This window comes from Mandrillus leucophaeus, unplaced genomic scaffold (assembly GCF_000951045.1).
Source record: "Mandrillus leucophaeus isolate KB7577 unplaced genomic scaffold, Mleu.le_1.0 Scaffold353, whole genome shotgun sequence".
Classification (NCBI taxonomy): domain Eukaryota; kingdom Metazoa; phylum Chordata; class Mammalia; order Primates; family Cercopithecidae; genus Mandrillus; species Mandrillus leucophaeus.
Window position 1 is genome coordinate 3,489,995 of NW_012103732.1, and position 20,574 is coordinate 3,510,568.

Sequence of the window (20,574 nt, forward strand, 5' to 3'; positions counted from 1 at the left end):
TTTTATTCTTCAAATATTTCTTTTTCATAGTACCCTTGTCCAGCCCAGGTAACATAGTGAGACCCTCTCTGTACAAAACAGTTGAAAATTAACCAGGCATGGTGGCATGTGTCTGTAGTCCCAGCTACTGCACACCAGCATGGGTGATAGAGTGAGACCCTGTCTCAAAAAAAAAAAAAGTTCCCTTGTTCTAGTTTTATGCATGTACTTGTATCTCTGAAGATAATAATGAAAGTGTTTCTGACATTTTCCTCTGTCTGCAAAGTTTCCATTTCTTTCAAGTGTCTATTTGTTCAGGACTCTATATTTTGTGTTTATAGGCATTTTTCATATGTCCAATAATGTTTAGCAGTCTATTCATATTTATCAGTAGGGATTAAAAAGCTAATTGGAATCTCTAAGCATCTGGGTGGGACTTACTATGTTTGAGCTTCACTATAGTTAATCTGAGTAGTCTATTTGTTGGGAACTTTCCCCCATGCCCACTCCCACCCATCTATATCTTTAGAACTTTTTGTCTTATTTAGCCTGGTTTGATTTTCCAAAGAAGTCTTCCAGTCCTTTGCCTGAAGACAAAGGGTCTGACTGCCAACAGTCGAGAAGTTTAGAAGGGATGAAGGCCTGGGGGTTTGGGAGATGGTGGTGATGAGTTTGCATATGGTCACTTTATCTCTGTTTTTTCATCTGAAGCTGATGCCAACTGTTTCTGATATCCCCATTTCAAAAACTCTCCTGTCAGGATGTGCAAAGACATTTGACAAGCACATGAAATGGAAGATGGAAAAATAACTACTTCTCAAGCAGCCTTATTTTAGCATGTACATGCCACTCTCCTTCAATCCCAGAGATACCTGGAATCCTATCCCTATGCTTTGGAGGATTCTGCAGTGTAAATGGAGTTGATTCTCAGCTTTCCCACTGCCAGCTTGAGATTGGACTTTGTCAGATGTGCTAAATTAGTTACCACCCTTCTATCTGCTCTCTTTCTTCCAAAATGTTGTCATTTTTTTCCTTCCTTGTTCTCCTAGTCCTTGCTGATTTTTGTCTACATTTAAAAAGTCTTTTACTATAGTTTTAGGGGGTTTGCGGAGATAATCCAGTTAGATACAGATCTTTAATCTGCCATCCGGTGCTGGAACTGAGATCATAAGTATTTAGAGAAAGGATCAACAAACTTCTTCTTAAACTACTTTAGACTAGTAGGCCAGACTGACTCTGTCTCAATTGCTCAGCTCTACTGTTGCGAGGTGAAAGCAATCATAGATGATACATAAACAAGTGTACATGACTGTGTTCCAGTAAAATGTTATTTACAAAACAGGCAGGCAGCTTGCAGCTCATTGTTTTCTAACCCGTTACTTCCATCACCCCCAAAAAGTTTTCTCTTGTGCTCCTTTGCAGCCAGTCTCTTCCTCCCATTTCCTGACCTTGCTGACTGCTGACCTGCATTATAACACTATGGTTTTGGCTTTTCTAGAATTTCCTAACAATTGAAACACATTGCATGTAGTCTTTTGTGTCTAGCTTCTTTCTCTTAGCTGAATTTTTTGTTTTAGATTAATAAATGACAGAAAATTAATAATAGATTTTAAGCTAGGTTCAGTGTCTCTCTTATATGATGGCAGAAGGTATTGAAGGAAAAGGACACACTGAACTTTCAGAAAACAGACTCCTTCATTTCACAGAGAAGGTCTTTTCTCATGTGAACCTGGCACATGATACTGATAGCTACATAAGCAACACTCGTGTCCCTTTGTCTTAATGGCCCCTCGCTGTTTTGTTCATTACTATAAAGAATAGCAATACTCGTTATGCCTGCATGAATATTAAATGTGTTTTAACAGGGTTATATAAAGTGATTAAGATTACAAATATGAACTCAGATTACCTAGGTTTGAATTCTGGCTCTGCCAAATAATAACAGTTTTCTTGAGTAAGTTTCCTAATCATTCTTTACCTGTTCATCTGATTATGGGGATAATAATGGTACCTAATTCATAGGATTAAATGACATAAATAATCATCCTTCAGTATCCATAGGGAACTGGTTTCAGGACAGCCCCCCCTTCACCCTTCAGATACCAAAATCCATGCATGCTCAAGTCCCTTACATAAAATGGCATAGTATTTGCATGTAGCCTCTACACATCCTCCCATAGACTTTAAATCATCTCTAGATGACTTTACTACCTGATGTATTGTAAATGCTATGTAAATAGTTGTTAATACTGTATTATTTAAGGAATGATAACAAGAAAATAAAGTCTGGACATGTTGGGCGTATATACTGCCATTCTTTCTTTTTCTTAAATATTTTTGGTCATTGGTTGGTTGAATCCACTAATGCAGAACCCACAGATAAGGAGAGTCGACTGTTTTAAGATCAGTGGATGCCACAGTATGTGCTGTAGAGGCATTTTTAGTTAACATTATTATGGTTGCATTGTAGATTACACTAAAAGAAAAGACCTAAATTTTATTAAAGTGAGTAGGATCGTCAGTGTTTACTTTGATGAAAATTCCCAGGAGCACAGTGGAGCCCAGTTTTGGAATCTAAGAATCTTACCAGTTCTATCATCCTCCTATTCCAGGTCACACCCGTTTTGTGACAATATGACCTAGTCACCAAGTATTTGTCACCCTGTCTGTAAAGAATGGGCCATAATTATTTGTTTAGTCTTTTCTTTTGCTATAATATTAACTTATTTTTACTGACCACTTCTTTAACTGGGTTTAGATTTTATATTCAAATAAATAAAAAGACAAGTTTTTATGTCAGCCCAATATCAGAGCCATTTGTTAACATTTTAATACATATGATTTAAAAGGATACTTATATAGCGTAGAAGTTCAAACACTAGAACCACACAGACTGGCTTGCAATTATACTGGTTTTATGACCTTGAGCTTAATTAATCACTGTAAATTGCTATATTCAGAGTATCTGCATCATAAAATCTAATGTAAAGACCAAATGAGAGAAAGCATGTAGCCAGTTCAAGTGTCTAGTGTCCAAGACAAGAGATGGCGATAGTGTTGCCTTAGGGTAGTAAGAATAGAAGTAGAGATAAGCTTATGAATTCTAGAAATATTTCAAAGGATGAGTTAAATTGGATACATATAGGTGACAGAAGAAGAGGAAGATGTCAAGGGTGACTTCCAGATTTTTGGCTTGAAAAAAACGGGTGGGTGGAGATACCACTTAACAAGTTGGGAAAGTATAGATATTGTGGTGTTGGGAATCCAATTCAGAGTTTACTTTTGGACATAGTAAATGTGAAATATCTGCTCAATTCAAATATTTTAATATGGTTCTGAATACTTATACTTTGTCAGTTATATTCACTACAAATGTCTCGTGTGCATAACCATTTATAATTTTATTAATGTAGCCATATTGACCATTAACGTAGCCTTGAATCTGTCTTCAAGATTGAGTGCTGTCAGAAATCATGAAATTCTTTGAAACTAGTGAGAACAAAGATACAACATACCTGAATTTCTGGGACACTGGTAAGGCGGTGTTAAGAGGGAATTTTATAGCACTAAATACCCACATCAAAAAGTTAAAAATATCTCAACTTAACCTAACTTCGAGGAACTAGAGAAGCAGGAACAAATCAATCTCAAAGAAGACAAGAAATAACCAAAATAGAGCTGAACTGAAGGAAATTGAGACATGAAAAACCATACAAATGATCAATGAATCGTAGAATTGGCTTTGTGAAAAAATTAATAACATAGACTGCCACTTAGCCTGATAAAGAAAATAAGAGAGAAGATCCAAATCAATGTTATCAGAAATGACAGAGGGGACATTACCCCCAACCCCACAATAATATGAAACACTATCAGAGACTACTGCGGACACTTTGTATGCACACAAACTAGCAAACCTGGAAGAAATGGATAAATTCCTGGACACATACAACCTCCCAAGACTGAACCAGGAAGAAATTGAATACCTGAACAGACCAATAATGAGTTCCAAAATTGAATCAGTAGTAAAAAGCCTATCAACCAATAAAAAAAAAGCCCAGGACCAGATCAAGAAAGGACTTCACCCTAACCCATTCTATGAGGCCAGCATCATCCTGATACTGAAACCTGACAGAGACACAACAAAAAGAAAAATTCAGGCCAATATCCTTAATGAACATAGATGCAAAAATCCTCAGCTAGCAAAGCAAATCCAGCAGCACATCAAAAAGCTAATCCACCACAATCAAGTAGGTATCATCCCTAGAACATAAGATTGGTTCGACATATGCAAATCAATAAATGTGATTAATCAAATAAAACTAAAGACAAAAACTACATGCTTACCTTAATAGATGCAGAAAAGGCTTTCAATAAAATTCAACATTTTTAATGTTAAAAACTGTCAATAAACTAGGCATTGAAGGAACATACTTCAAAATAATTGGAGCCATCTATGACAGACCCACAGCCAACATAATACTGAATGGGCAAAAGCTGGAAGCATTCCCCTTGAAAACTGGAACGTTACAGGGATGCTGTCTCTTACCACTCCTATTCAACATAGTATTGGAAGTCCTGGCCAGAGTAATCAGGCAAGAGAAGGACATAAAAGGCACCCAAATATGAAGAGAGGAATTCACACTATCCTTGTGTGCAGATGACATAATTCTATACTTAGACCACCACATAGTTTCTGCCCAAAAGCTCCTTGATCTGTTAAACAATTTCAGCAAAGTTTCAATGCACAAACACAAGTAACATTCCTGTCCACCAAACAACAGTCAAGCTGAGAGGCAAATCGGGAACACAGTCCTATTCACAGTTGCCACAAAAACAGAATAAAATATCTAAGAATACGACTAACCAGGGAAGTAAAAGGTCTCCATAATGAGAATTACAAAACACTGCGCAAATAAATCAAAGATGATTCACACAAATGGAAAAACATTGCATGCTCATGGATAGGAAGAATCAATGTCATTAAAATGGCCATACTGCCCAAAGCAATTTACAGATTCAGTGCTATTCCTAATGACCAATGACATTCTTCACAGAATTAGAAAAGCCTTTTTTTGTTTGAGACAGAGTCTCGCACTGTCGCAGAAAAAACTATTTTTAAAACTTCACATGGAACCAAAACAGGGCCTGAATAGCCAAGGCATTCCTAAGCAAAAAGAACAAAGGTGTAGGTATCACATTACCACTTCAAACTCTACTGCAAGGCTACAGTAACCAAAACAGCATGGTATTGATACAAAACAGATACATATACCAATGGAACAGAATAGAGAGCCCAGAAATAATGCCACACACCTACAGCTGTCTGATCTAACACAAAGCCTATGGAAACAAGCAATGGGGAAAGGAGTACCTATTCAATAAATGGTGCTGGGATAACTAGATAGCCACATGCAGAAGATTGAAATTGGACAGACATCATATACACAGATCAATTTAAGATGAATTAAAGACTTAAATGTAAAACTTAAAACTCTAAAAACCCTGCAGGAAAACCTAGGATATACCATCCTGGACATAGGACCTGTCAAAGATTTCAAGGCAAAGACAACAAAAGCAATCACAATAAAAACAAAAATTGACAAGTGAGACCTAATCAAAGTAAAGAGCTCTGCACAGCAAAAGAAACTATCAACAGAGTAAAGAGACAATCTATAGAATAGGAAAAATATTTGCTTACTATGCATCTGACAAAGGTTCAATATACAAAATCTGTAAGGAGCTTAAACAAATTTATAAGCAAAAAACAAACATCCCCATTAAAATGTAGGCAGAATACATGAACACTTTTCAAAAGAGTCATACATGTGGCCAACAAGCATATGAAAAAATGCACATCAGTAATCATTAGAGAAATGAAAGTTGAAACCACTCTGAGATGCCATCTCACAGCAGCCAGAATGGCCATTATTAAAAAGTCAAAAAATAACAGATGCTGGTGAGATTGGGGAGAAAATGGAACACTAATACACTGTTGGTGGGAGTGCAAATTAGTTCAGCCTTTGTGGAAAGCAGTGTGGCGATTTCTCAAAAAACTTAGAATTACCATTCGACCTAGCAGTCTAGTGGGATTTATTTTTATGGTGGAGTGTATTATATTCCTTTGGGTATATTGGATATATAAATCATTCTACCATAAAGACACATGTATTTGTTTGTTCATTGCAGCACTATTCACAGTAGCAAAGACATGGAATCAATCTAAATGCTCATCAGTGGTAGACTGTAGAAAGAAAATGTGGCACATATACACCGTGGAATACTACACAGCCATTGAAAAAGAATGAGATCATGTCCTTTGCAGCAACATGGATGGAGTTGGAGATCATTATCCAGAGCAAACTAATGCAGAAACAGAAAACCAAATACCATATGTTCTCACCTATAAGTGGGAGCTAAACAATGAGAACACATGGACAGAAAAAGGGCCTACTTGAGGGTGGTGGTGGGAAGAGGGAGAGGATTTTTAAACATACTTATTGGGTACTATACTTATTACCTAGGTGACTAAATAATCTGTACACCAAACCCCACAACACACAGTTTACCTATATAACAATCCTTTGCATGTGTCTCTAAACCTAAAATAAAAGTTAAAAGATAGCATTAGGAGATATACCTAATGTAAATGACGAGTTAATGGGTGCAGCACACCAACACGGCACATGTATACATATGTAACAAACCTGCACGTTGTGCACATGTACCCTAGAACTTAAAGCATAATGAAAAAATAAATAAATACATAAACAGATAAAAAGATTGAATGCCTCCAATAATGTCTTGACACCTAAAAGGTAGAAACAAAATGATAGTCTCAAGGTATCTCCAGCTTATAGACGTTTTTTTGTCTATTTTCATTATGTTTAAAGTTGAATCTTGTGAAATTGATATTTTTCAAGGTCAAAAATTTCTAATACTGGTACCTTACATGGTTCAATTTAATATTTAGAGACTGAATAATGTCCTTCAATTTTGAGTATGTTTTTAGTATATGCATGCTATACTGTTACTTTTATGAATCCAGTATACACCTAGTACTTTAATCATCATTAAATACAAATGCATACAACTTGTAAAAGAGCATACATTTAAAATATGCCAAAATGAAGAAAACATTTTAAATTATTTAATTGGATAAAATAAAATTACGTCTCATGTGACAATGTAAAATATGTTTTACATATAACTGTTCTTATAAATGTTTTGTTCTATATTAATGCACAATTTATACTTGGTTAATACACAGAAGAGTTAAATAACAGAATCATCTAAAAGTTTAAAGCTTAAAGCTAAAGCATAAAATTTCCTTGTGTTTGTCTTTCTGGATTAGAGCCATATCTTCTGTGTTCCATTTTTTCTGGAAGGATACTCCACTGGCCAATTGCTGAAAATAAAAATTTTCTTTCATCTTATCCTTGTGGATTGGACGAGTACAAGATGGTAACTTACATTTTTGCATCCTCCGTCCAGCAGACTAGAATATCTACCTTCCATTTGGATTTTATTGAGCCATACTTTTCCCAGTGGAAAGCCTTAACTTTTTAGAAGAAAGAATGTCGCTTTGTAAATTTTGTCATAAAACAGGTGTAGATTTTATATTAGTGTGATTTCTCCAGTTGATATCACCAATGTAAATAGCAAATCAGTGGCAATACTAAGGGCAGATGGTAGACAGTGTGGAGTGTGTGTGTACATATATACTTATATACATATTTATATGATGTGGACATAACTGAAATTAGTGACATAGGTATGTGGTGAAGTCACAGAGGTTAGATTTGATTATTAAAAGATATTTTGTTAATAGATACGCTTACCAGTATAATCTCAGATTTATATGAAGTAAAAAATCTTGAATTTTTGACTTTAAAATTGGACATTTAAAAAACCTTTATATCCATTAAATTTTCAGTTTACTTTTTCCAAAATCAATTATAAGTTTAAAGTGTTTATTATAGGAGTACTCACTTTTTGTAACTTTGTAGCAACAGGTTAGCTGAAGAAAAATCTGTCAAACTTGGCAATGGTTCAGAAAATATGTGAACCTGTCACTGTAAGCAGTCTCAAAGGGCGAAATGCATTACAGGAGCTAATTAACCTTAGAAAATAATTACACAAATATGCAAATGTTGTTTAGATAATTCCATGTGCTATCAGCTCAGGTAGTCCATCATAAATGCAGACCTTGCAATGCCTAGGTAGTAGAATCTGGCATAGTTGATAAGGCTTTGGTTACTGCATCACTTCTGTTTGGCATTTGAGGATTAATGATGGCAAGAGTACATTAGGAAATTCAACCTGTATTCTGAATGTAGCGGAGTTCTGGTGTAAATATCCTATGCACTCTACCACCAGCAAATGCTAATTAATGAATTTAGGTCTTTTCATACACTTTGTACGTTAGCATATTCTAAAGTCATCGAGTTTAAATCAAGTTGCTCAATACAAAATGCACTCTAATGTGAAATTCATGGGGAAACCTGTGGAATAGATTTAGTATGTTTGCATTTCTGTAATTGAAGCATATTAGAAAGCCTTTCCTATTGAAATCTGTTTAGTCTCAAAATACACTGCTGATAATATACACTCTCTGGATTGTAGTCACAATCTATAAATATATAATGATTGTAGACACAATGTGGACTGTGGGTTGGAATGACACAAATTTGCCTTGGAATAGCATCACCACATTTATAAAATTGGGATTTTAGTATGTATTATTAGTAATGTAATATTCCAGAAATATATATACACATATATTTAAAACTACTCTTAAATTTATTAATTTCTATGTTTAACATTTGTAGAAGGCTGCAAATATTTGGCAGAATTTGTTAAATCCAAAAATGATGGGAATCTAGCTTTCTTAAATACTGTAAATAGTAAAAAGCCTTAATTTTGTGAAAGCCTTGGGAAGTAACACATATGAAAGTTGAATTTTTTATAACTAAGGCTTATCTCCCTTATAGTTTGTTTTCTAAAGTAATATTTTGAATAAAACTATTTAATTGTATGTCACTGGTCTTTCAGAAATGGAGTTCATATAGCATCATTAGCCTTCTTGAAATGACCCAGTGTCAATGTTATGCTTGTCAGCTATTGTGCTTTGAATATGGCAATGCCCTTAAGTTGCTCATAACAATACTCATAGTCTCGCACTAGGTGCTGCATGTGCTCTTTTAATTTTTCTGGTTTTCCCGTTTCTTCAGTTAGTAGCAAACTTCCAACTATCACTTGTTACTCTTACTTCTTCTTACTCTTAAACCTATTTGAAACAACCTTTCTCATTTGCTAGTTGGAAATGCTCAGTGGGTTCAGATGATATATTTGGTGTACACATGTTTTCATGTCAAATGGGAGCTAAACATTGTTTACTTATGGACGTGAAGATGGCAACAAAGACATTGTGGACTACCAAAGGTGGGAGAGAAGTAGGGGGCAAGGGTTAAAATACTAACTGTTGGATACTACGCTCACTGCCTGGATGATGGGATCATTCATATCTCAAACCTCAGCACTATACAATGTACTCATGTATCAACTTGCACATGTACCCGCTGAATCTCAAATAAAAGTTAAAGTTATTTTTTAAAAGATTTGAAGATGTAAAAACCCTGCTCAGATGCTAATTCACCCTAAGAAGACATCAGTAATTGCTAAGTGGCATTTCTGATTTTCCTGTTGTTTATTTGTTTAGTATAAAAAGCATGCACTTTGTAGAAAGTCTGGCCATTCAGAAAAGTGTGAAGAAACTAAAAATAGAAAACTAGTAGTATTCCAACCATCAGTAGACAGCTCAACTGCTTTTAGTGTTTTATTTGATTTATTCTTTTGAAAAGTCTTTTTCAAGCATTTTTATATGATAAAAATTATGCTACATATCATATTAGATAAGCTGCATGTATTATAAACTCATAGAATAGCTACATAATATTTCATTCAACAGATAAACTATTATTTATATTTTCATTATTGGATACTTATGCTTTATCCAAAGTTTTGCTTTTATAAATGAGACATTGATGACTATCTTTGACCACCAATCTTTTGCCACATTCCAGATTATTAGAAGCTGGATTCCTGAAATGAAGTTTAAATACTCATTTGTTTTCATTTTTGAAATGTACTCCAAAATATTTTGTCCACAGTATCACTGCCAATAACACAAGCATTGTTAATTATTTTTTGAATGCCTGTAGCATGCCTTGTATTTATAGTTTGAATTAAAAAGATAATCTATTTTCAAGTTGGTTATATTCTAGAAGGAAGGAAAAGCGACTTGACATTAAACAAATTGAATAGAGAAGAACCAATGAAATGGTATAGGATTCAAATTAAGCTACCATGGCTGATGGTAGAGCTGGCAGGTAATCCTGAGCCAGCAATATTTTGCAGTTGTTTTAAAAAGGGCATGATAATAATACATGTAAATAGTTATAAATACGTTACATATATTTCTTATAAGACATTTCTTATAAATAACTAGTTCCATTTCTGCATGAGATTCTGACCTTCAGTTGACTTTCTGGCTCTTCTCCTGGAAGCCTGATATAGTAGTGTGTTAGGTTGAGTTTCCCAGATAATAAATTTTGAAATGGAAGTTTACATGCAGGAAGATGGTTGAGGAGTCCTCTTGGGATCAGCACTCGTAGGGGAGTGAAAAAAATAGAATTGGACAGGAGTTGAACTGCAGTGTAGTCACAACAAAGCCCTCAGCTAACCCCATGGTAGTCTCTGGATCTGAGATAACTTTACAAAGATGTTCTGCCATAGGCAAGTGACCAGGGGTAGGACTGTAAGCTTAAGCAAGGTTGCTTTTTGGCTGAGGGCAATTTCTAGAGTGCCTCAGCTAAGGCCAGCACTCCCACAGCTAAGGAAATGAGTGCCTTATACCTGAAGGGATTCTGGGCAGCACATCATAGCATTCACTCTTAAGTGGATGGTCGCTAGACAATATTGCCTGTGGTTAAAAAAAAAAAAAAAGACCCCTAATTTGTAAACTCCATCAGGATTAGTAGGAATTAGAACATGGTATACCATAGCTTTGATCTTCCCTAAGAATAGTGACTCAGAATTGATCACATCTCTTATGGGATGGGATCCTGAAAGCCATACCTATGGAGTTATTGCAAAGGTATTGGCTTCTGTGGGGTATAAGATTTTTTAAGCCAGAATAACTCCTGCATCTGCTCAAGGTGAGCCTGATTCCCTCACTCCAAAGTTAACACTCCATATTCGAAAGATAGTCAATCCTCAGAGGTTCTGGGGGTTGCCACAAGGACTGCTGCAAGGCTCCCACTAAAAAGTAGTGTCTGGTGGCTGCCCGGCTAGCAAGGTTGATTCCCTTTCTACATCTTTTGTTTTTTTTATTTTTTTATTTTTTTTATTTTTGAGACAGAGTCTCGCTCTGTTGCCCAGGCTGGAGTGCAGTGGCGGGATCTCAGCTCACTGCAAGCTCCGCCTCCCGGGCTTATGCCATTCTCCTGCCTCAGCCTCCCGAGTAGCTGGGACTACAGGTGCCCACCACCTCGCCCGGCTAGTTTTTTGTATTTTTTTTTCAGTAGAGACGGGGTTTCACCGTGTTAGCCAGGATGGTCTCGATCTGCTGACTTTGTGATCCACCCGTCTCAGCCTCCCAGAGTGCTGGGATTACAGGCTTGAGCCACCGTGCCTGGCCTCTATATCTTTTTTAGTCTATGGATATCAAGTGTGGCCCAGAATAGTCTTACGAGTTTGATGGTTTAGTTGAGCCTATAAAAGACCCCCTTGTGGATATTGTAGACATTTTTCAGTTGAGTCTCACTTTTTAGAATGTTTGGTTTAAAAGTCTAAAGCTAAAAACTATAATTTCAGCTTGACCTTAGTCAAACTGAAGATATTTAAGTACTTGAAGCACATGGAAACTTGAAGTTTCTCTTTCCCACTGCTGACAGGCCATTAACAGATATTATCTCCATTGACTGTGGAGGAAAAGACTCAGCTATAGTACTATTATCTGTAAGCAGTAGAAACAACTGTGGGTTCTTAGCTCCCTTTAGTCATAGATGGGCCTGGCTGGCACTTTTCCTCAAATCCTGTGACTCACAAAATTTTGCTCATTTTTCTTTTATGATGATTCATTCTATCCCTTTCTTTCCATTCACTCTGCTACCACCCTGAGGAGTATTATAGTCTTTATCATCTCACATATGTGAATTACTGAACTACTCCTTGCCTTTAGGCTTTGTATAATCTGGGCTGCATTGCCTGTCTTATCTCAGACTGAGTTGCATAATTGAGTTTTGTCTAGGGCTCTCAGACTATTAATGTGTAATCCAGATTTTCCTGGAGCATAAGGTCCCTGGAAATAGATAGTGAGAGGGAAAGCTAGAAAGATAGTTTTAGAAAAGATGTTGGCTAAAGAGTTCCAGTTACTTTGTAGGCAAAATCATTTCAGTAAATGACTTTTTTTTAAGCAGTGGAGTGGCTTGATCAGAGCAAGGCTTCAAAAAGATTGATCTGGCAACAGAGTAAAGGGAAAAACTAGAACAAGGTTCCCCAATCCCCGGGTCACGGATTGGTGCTGGTCCGTGGCCTGTTAGGAACTGGGCTGAACAGGAGGGATGAGCAGCAGGCGAGCAAGCCAAAGCTTCATCTGTGTTTACAGCTGTTCTCCATTGCTCACGTTACCACCTGAGCTCCACTTCCTATCCGATCAGTTGCAGTATTAGATTCTCATAAGAGCATGAACCCTATTGTGAACTGCGCATGTGAGGGATCTAGGTTGTGCACTCCTTACGAGAATCTAATGCCTGATGATCTGTCACTGTCTCCCATCACCCCCAGAAGGGACCACCTAGTGGCAGGAAAACAAGCTCACAGTTCCCACTGATTCTACATTATGGTTAGTTGTATAATTATTTCATTATATATTACAATAGAAATAAAGTGCACAATAAAGGTAATGCACCTGAATCATCCCAAAACCATCCTCACCACTCTGTGGAAAGCTGTCTTCCACAAAACTGGTCCCTGATGTCAAAAAGGTTGGGGACCGCTGGACTAGAAAAATTGAGACTAAAGTCTATTGTAAGAAAACCTAAACAGTGGTGGGAATGGAAAGAATGAGACAAATAGGATCCCAACAGTATACAGGAAGAATTGGTGACTGAGAAGACAGCAGGGAGAACCTCACTGAGGTCAGATAGTATGGATTTATAATGGCCCATGAACCTTGGTTTCGGGACAGTCCAACAGGAACAAAGGAGGTAATACTCACACACTACTGCTTCTGAAGTCTTTATGTGTTAATACCTCTAACTTATTAAAGACCAGGATCATGGCATACTTATCATTCTTCCACCTCCACTTTCAGCACAGAGCTTAATGGGGACAGAGTAATCTAATTTATTATACACATACATATAAATATATATACACACACACATATATACATATAAATATATATATACACACACATATATACATATAAATATATATACACATACATATATGTAATCCTGTCCATATATGGAGTATTTAAGACCATCTCAGGTATTTAAGATGATTAGTTGTGCCAACCATCAATAGGTGGAAACTCTGGTAACTCTCCTTCTATTTTGTTTTCATATTTCTTTCATTACGAGCTATAACTAGGGTGATCAGGTGTTCAGGATTTTTCTGTATAGTCCCAATTTGAACCTGTTTTCCCACTACAATTACTGATAATATCTTTCTTCTTCACTCTCAAAAGTTCAAACAGCACATTGTATGGTCACTCCAGATATGTCTACAGAAAAGGACTAAATATGTATGGTTAGTTTAAATAATAACTATAAAGAACACACTTGTGTAACTGTCAAAGCAGACAAGAAATGGAATGCTGGTAGCCACTAAAAGTCAATTTCTTAGTCACAACTTCATTCCCTTCCTTAAAGTTAACCACTTTCCTCATTTTTATGATAACCATTTTCTTACTTTTTAAACTAATAAAAGATAAATTATCAAAGCCTAAAATCCCTATAAGGTTTTCCTTCCAACTCTTCTGTGTAGGTAATTTCATATTTATGTTACTAAGAAATGATTTTGGAAGTATGTTTGTATTTTAATATGTGACTACAAGGTTGTAGGTAATCAACCTGAAGATAAATGTTGTGTTTTTGTTATTCATTTATTACACTAAGATTTAATGAACAAGAAGACATAGTTCTTGGCCTCAAGAATTTGATAATCTAACTAGTAATTACAGTACAGCTCCTTCAGTGCAATAATAGGAAGCATGCACAAGATGATGTTAGAAGACATTACCCTAGTCCTTGTGAAAAATAGAGCCGACTTTCCAGAGGAAGTGATATCTCATTTCAGTACTGAAGACAAGTAGAGAGTATGCAGTAGAAGGTGGTATGGGAAGTGAAGGCAGAGCACAAAGATCACTATCTGGACAAATGCAATAATCCATAGCAAGAAAAATATGGCATAATTAGGTTACTTCAAGTTGCTCCCTACAACTGGAACACAGAGAATGTTCTGTGTGTCTTCTCAGGGGGAAGAGGGATGTCTTTGGGGTCAAGATATTTCACAGGGTAGTGGTGAAAGATATAGTTCAATAGACAATGCTAGATCATAAAGGGCCTTGAATGCCATACTGAGGAGTCTGAACTTAATAAAGGGTCTTGAATGTCATATTAAGGAGTTTGAGGACTAGGCGCAGTGGCTCATGCCTGTAAGTGCTCATCCCAGCACTTTGGGAAGCTAGGGTTGGCAAATCACTTAAGGTCAGGAGTTCATGACTAGCCAAGCCAATGTGGCGAAACCCCATCTCTACTGAAAATACAAAAATTAGCCGGGCGTGGTGGCATGCACCTGTAACCCCAGCTACATGGGAGGCTGAAGCAGGAGAATCGCTTGAACCTGGGAGGCAGAGGTTGCAGTGAGCCAAGATCACGCCACCACACTCCTCTGCAGGCAAGAGAGCAGGACTCCGTCTCAAAAAATTAAAAAAAATAAAAGAGTTTGAACTTAATTCTGAGGACAATGAGAAAATTGGAGGATTCTAAACAGGGAGTGAGTACCTTGGCAACATGATCACGTTTGCTTTCTTGACAGGTTATTCTCACTACAGAATTAGAGCATGTAAATGGTCAATCCTACAGGTCACTACTAGGCTAGGCTAGAGATTGTTGAAGCTAGGCTAGAGATTGTTGCAGTCATCCGCTTGTGAAATGGTGGTGGCTTGAGCTAACCCAGATGAAATGAGAGAAAAGTAGATGGATTTGAGAGACAGTTGGTGGCAGGATCAGTAGAATTTTCATGACTGATTATATGAGGAATTTGAGGCAGAGAGAAATAAAAGTTGATTCTCAGATTTCAGCTGGATATGGGGAGCTTAGACAATACAGATTTGGGGAGCTTAGACAATACTTACTACAGTGTTGGATTGGTTGAGTTTGACATGTCTATGGTACATACAGAAGGAAATGACCATTAAGTAGTTGGCTTTGTGGCTCTGGAGAGAAATTTAGGACAGAGCTAGACATAGGGCAAACTAGCTTCTAGATGGTAAGTGAAGCCATGCGTGTGGGGACCTTAGTAATTTATTATAAAATTTCTAAAAAGGAAAACGTGATTGTGTGCATTATCTAATATCCGTGACATTCTTAGGAAATGAGTCTTTTAGTGTTCAAGCTTCTAAGAAATATTTGTACAAAACATTTTCATGAGGTTTTAGTTCTTCACAGTTTGCTTTTTGATCAGTATTATTTCACTTTTTAGTTTGTCTTTGTTTTTCACATTATCCAGGTTTTGGCTTTAACCACAATATGTCAGGCATAGAAATAAACAGCAAAATGAAGTTATTACATAACTTTTGCAACTTAAGCAACATACATTCATTTGGATTTAGCAAGTTAAGAAAAATGTAAAAGGCCTAGGTTTATATATTTAGGGTTTTTTTCCCCAATTCCAGAATATAGAAAATGCTTTTAGGAAAAAAGTGTATATATATACACACATATGTGTGTGTGTGTGTGTGTGTGTGTGTGTGTATAATTTTCAACAAAATATTTATTATTCATTTTTCCTTATTTTTAGCTTACAGAGATACTTAAAATCTTATAAATAAAATAATTTAGATATATATAATATTAAATATTTTCATATCTACATATGGGAATGTAAATACATTTTTTAGTATTGTTTTATCAAAAGATCAGTATAACTTTCTGCTATATAATTCTAATGTACTTACTAATTTTCGAAGGGCCTTCAAAAAGTTCATGGAAAATGCATATTACGAAAAAATCTATACATGGATTTCATTTTTATTGCACCAAAATAAACTCTTACTAACTTGCTATAACATGCCTGAAGAGGATCTCATTCAAGGCACTAAGAAATACAGCGCATCAGTTTGAAAAGAGCACCTGTCAGAGCAACATGAATTCTGCTAAAAGTGAAGCAAGAACAAGCATCAAATTTACAGTGAAACTTGGGTAGAAGAATTGTAAAATCATTGATGCTTTACAAAAAGTTTATGGGGACAGTCTCCCAAACAAATCAGTAGTTTACAAATGGCTAACTCATTTGAAGAAGGGACAGGACAATGCTGAAGAAGAAGCTCATGGCAGCTGACCATCTGCATCAATTTAAGAGAAAAAAAATCTTGTTTATGCCCTAATTGATAAGATCAGTGATTAACAACAGAAACAGTAGGTGACACATAGACATCTCAATTGATTCCACCTACACAATTCTGACTGAAAAAATTAAGGTGAAAAAACTTTGCACTCAATGTGTACCAAAACTGTTGCATCCAGATCAGCTGTAGACGAGAGCAGATATTTCCATGGACATTTTTAACAATTTGGATCAAAATAAACATTTCTTTGAAGAATTACAACAGGAGATGAAACATGGCTTTACCAGTACAATCCTGAAGACAAAGCACAATCAAAGTAATGGCTACCAAGAGATGGAAGTGGTCCTGTCAAAACAAAATCTGACCGGTCAAGAGCAAAGGTTCTGGCAGCAGTTTAGGGGGATGCCCAAGGCATTTTGCTTATTGACTTTCTAGAGGTCCAAAGAACAATAGCATCTGTTTATTATGAAAGTGTTTTGAGAAATTTAGCCCAAGCTTTAGCAGAAAAATGCCTGGGAAAGCTTCATCAGAGAGTTCTCAACCACAAGAACACATCAAACAAGGGTAATTTTGTAGGAGTTTCTCTGGGAAATCATTAGGCATCCAGCTTGCAGTCCTGATTTGGCTCCTTCTGACTTTTAGTTTTCTAATTGTAAAAAATGTTTAAGGGCACCACTTTTCTTCAGTTAATAATGTAAAAAAGATTGCATTGATATGGTTAAATTACCAGGACCCTGAGTTCTTTAGGGGTGGACTAAAAGGCATGTATCACCACTTACAGAAGTTTCTTGATCTTCATGAAATGTTCAGAAATAAAGTTTCTTTTTTTATTTTTCTTTTAATTATATTTTTTTACAAACTTTTTGAAGTCCTCTCATACTCTCTAATTTGAATTTTCAATGTGGTTCTTTTGTATAATGTTTGTTTTGAATGAGCTATAACATTGTATTTCCTATGCTGTGTATGCAACCATTTAATTTAATTGTTGTTTGCTATGATAATAATTAGATATAGTATGTAATATATGACATTTGTTTCCCTTATAGGAAAATGGTTCTCCTGAAGAACATGCAATCTATGTTTGGGATCATTTCATAGCTCAGGCTGCTGCTGAGAATGTGTTTTTTGTTGCTCACAGCTATGGAGGACTTGCTTTTGTTGAACTGGTAAGTGCATATTTTACGTGCATATTTTACTCTTTTTAGTTCCAGTCTCCTTGTAGGTTTATCCCCTCTCCTTTCTTTCTGTTGGTATCAGTACTCTTTAGGTTATGTTATAAAGGGTAAAAATAACATATTTTGAGTAAATAATTTTATGATGTTTGAAAAGAATTTATTTATTTATTTATTTATTTATTTATTATTTTTTGAGACAGAGTCTTGCTCTGTCGCTAGGCTGGAGGGCAGTGGCACTATCTCAGCTCACTGCAACCTCCGACTCCCTGGTTCAGGCTATTCTCCTACCTCAGCCTCCCAAGTAGCTGGGATTACAGGCACGCACCACCATGCTCAGCTAATTTTTGTATTTTTAGTAGAGACGGGGTTTCACCATGTTGGCCAGGATGGTCTTGATCTCCTGACCTCGTGATCTGCCTGCCTCAGCCTACTAATTTATTTTATGGTGACAGAGCTTTCTAGTGCTAACCAGAAAGCTTTCTGCCTGTTCCTTGTTTACATATTACTTTTTAATTTCTACATTATAGTGCCAGTTTCCATACATTTTGTGATATTTATTGTTTCCTGCTTTATGTGTACACCATTCAGGCTTATGTTATCTATAAAGTGTTTAAAATTTCAAGAGACCTTTTGAATACTTAATATTTTGATAGTTTTAACCTGACTTGTACTTAATACTTGATCAGAATTTTATATAATTAGTATGAAAACTACCAGAAAGCTTCCATTAATCTGCTTCTAACTAGAATGCATTGCTTAGTCATAGAAATCTTCATATTTCAAAGTAATTTGATTCTTAGAGTTAAGATTATATGTGTGTGACAGAAAGAAACTACCAAATTTCTGAATTCTCCCTGTTTTAGATGCAATATTACAATGTTACAATCATGGACCAGCATGGTTAATGTGATATAATCAATTCTAATAATGGATTAATGAAGAATTCATGCCTCCCTGTCCATAATCTCTTATGTTACAGGAAGTTACCAATCCTACCATAAAGTTATTAATTTGATAAAAGTGCAGTTGATAATTTTAAATCCAAATTGATCTAAGTGGGCATTAAACCAGAGACACAATATTGATTGCCTAATTTTTGTTTCTAGACTTTGGCATGTTTTTCTCTGACATGGAAATTGAATATATTTCCATTGCCTTTTGAACCTTCCTATGTCTTATTGCTTACCCACTTGATTTAGTTATAAAACTGGTAGTGACATCTGAGAATATTTTAGCTGACCTAACTCTACAAGTGCTTCTGCTGTCTTAAGATCAATAAATCATTAAGTTAAATCATTTATTTCCTAAATTTATTTCAGTTTTTAGGGATTATTTTCAACTAATTTTAACTATGCTGAATTAATTTATTTATTTTGATATATATAATGGATATCTTAAGATAGCTCTTTAGCACAGTAGTATGATGTACTTTTTAAAATATGAATGTTGTTTTTCAAATAATTCCTTTCAATCCCTACAGATATAGATATATAGCTATATAGATATATATATCTCTATATCTCCATAGATATAGATTATATATAGCTTATTTTTTCTTTGTAAGCTGTTAAAGTACTTAAAGCATGAAATTTCTTGACTTGTAGAGTGACTTAAAATATGTCTGAAAGTCTGCAAGGCTAATCAAATTTTAGAGTTCTATAAAACATAAATTCCCATTTTTTAACTTTAAGACAGTTTACGAAAACCTTTACACACCAAACTTAAAATTTACATGCCTTTTGGACAGTTTTTAAAATGAACTGAAGATGCCAGAGTTAACAGATGACCAGTGTGTCAGTCCTATTTTGCCCGTCCTGCTTGTCACACACTGGTGGATATTTCTCCACTTTTGTTCCACTTTAATATAAAGCACACAGATGTTTCAGAACAAGACTTGACTTCTGACCTTGAGGCTATTAGGGTCAGGGTCCTCAGGGCCTGTGAAATTATCACAAGCTGAGCTAAAGTTTTTCTCCATCACAGGAAGTAACCAGTAAGTAAGAAGTTAAAAAGGAGCTTTGTCAGAGAGACAAGATGGTCTCAGTAAGGGTCAGCTTCTGTAGTCTGCTATCTCTGCAGGAGGCACATGCATGGGAGGAGGAATATAATATAACCACTGGCACATCACATATCTGTCAGGCAACGCCAGGGCTGAGAAGTCTATTTAATGTAATATACGTTGTTTAGGTTTTAAAGTATTAATGGCGATTATCTCATCATCTTCTTCTTTTTTTTTTTTTGGCTACTTTTTTGTGAAATAACTTTGATTGCGGGTATGTAATGGAAGCATACAGATGGTGGCAAATGAATAAAGACTGGTTCCTGACCTAATACAATGAATTCCTTTAAGCAAATAGCATTGTGCCCTTATTTTTTGACAAATTTGATTAATATGTTTAAGTCCACTGTGTTTTTGTTTGAAAGGCTTTCTTAAAATATAGTATTGTTAAATAATAAACATTGAAATGTTTTTAGAGCCTTTGCTTTTGCCTAAAACTGATAAAAAGGTTATTCAGTTTTAGACAAAAGCAAAAGATTTAAAAACTCATGGTGTTAAAATGTTGATAAATATGTATTTTTCAGGACTTTTCAACATAACTGTACTGTATGAATTGTTTTACTTTCATTCAAACTTTTAATATTAACTTTACAAGCAAGTAAATTGTAAAGATTAATATATAAATCTTAAATTATGATTGGAGGTTTTGTCCCCGTAGCGCATTATACATGTCAGACAGTAAATCCTTTGGATTTCAGTCATTTAAATTGTCATAAAATTTT

The 20,574-nt window shown here is 35.6% G+C and overlaps 1 protein-coding gene across 3 annotated transcripts in view; it reads left to right on the forward strand.

The window, feature by feature from the left end:
* Positions 1–20,574, forward strand: part of FAM172A (family with sequence similarity 172, member A) — a 509,928-nt gene that overhangs the window by 289,099 nt on the left and 200,255 nt on the right. For all 3 annotated transcript variants that reach the window (XM_011989449.1, XM_011989450.1, XM_011989452.1), the window contains one exon: positions 17,665–17,784. In XM_011989449.1, the coding sequence (XP_011844839.1) occupies positions 17,665–17,784 (120 nt within the window). The remainder of the gene's footprint in view (positions 1–17,664; positions 17,785–20,574) is intronic.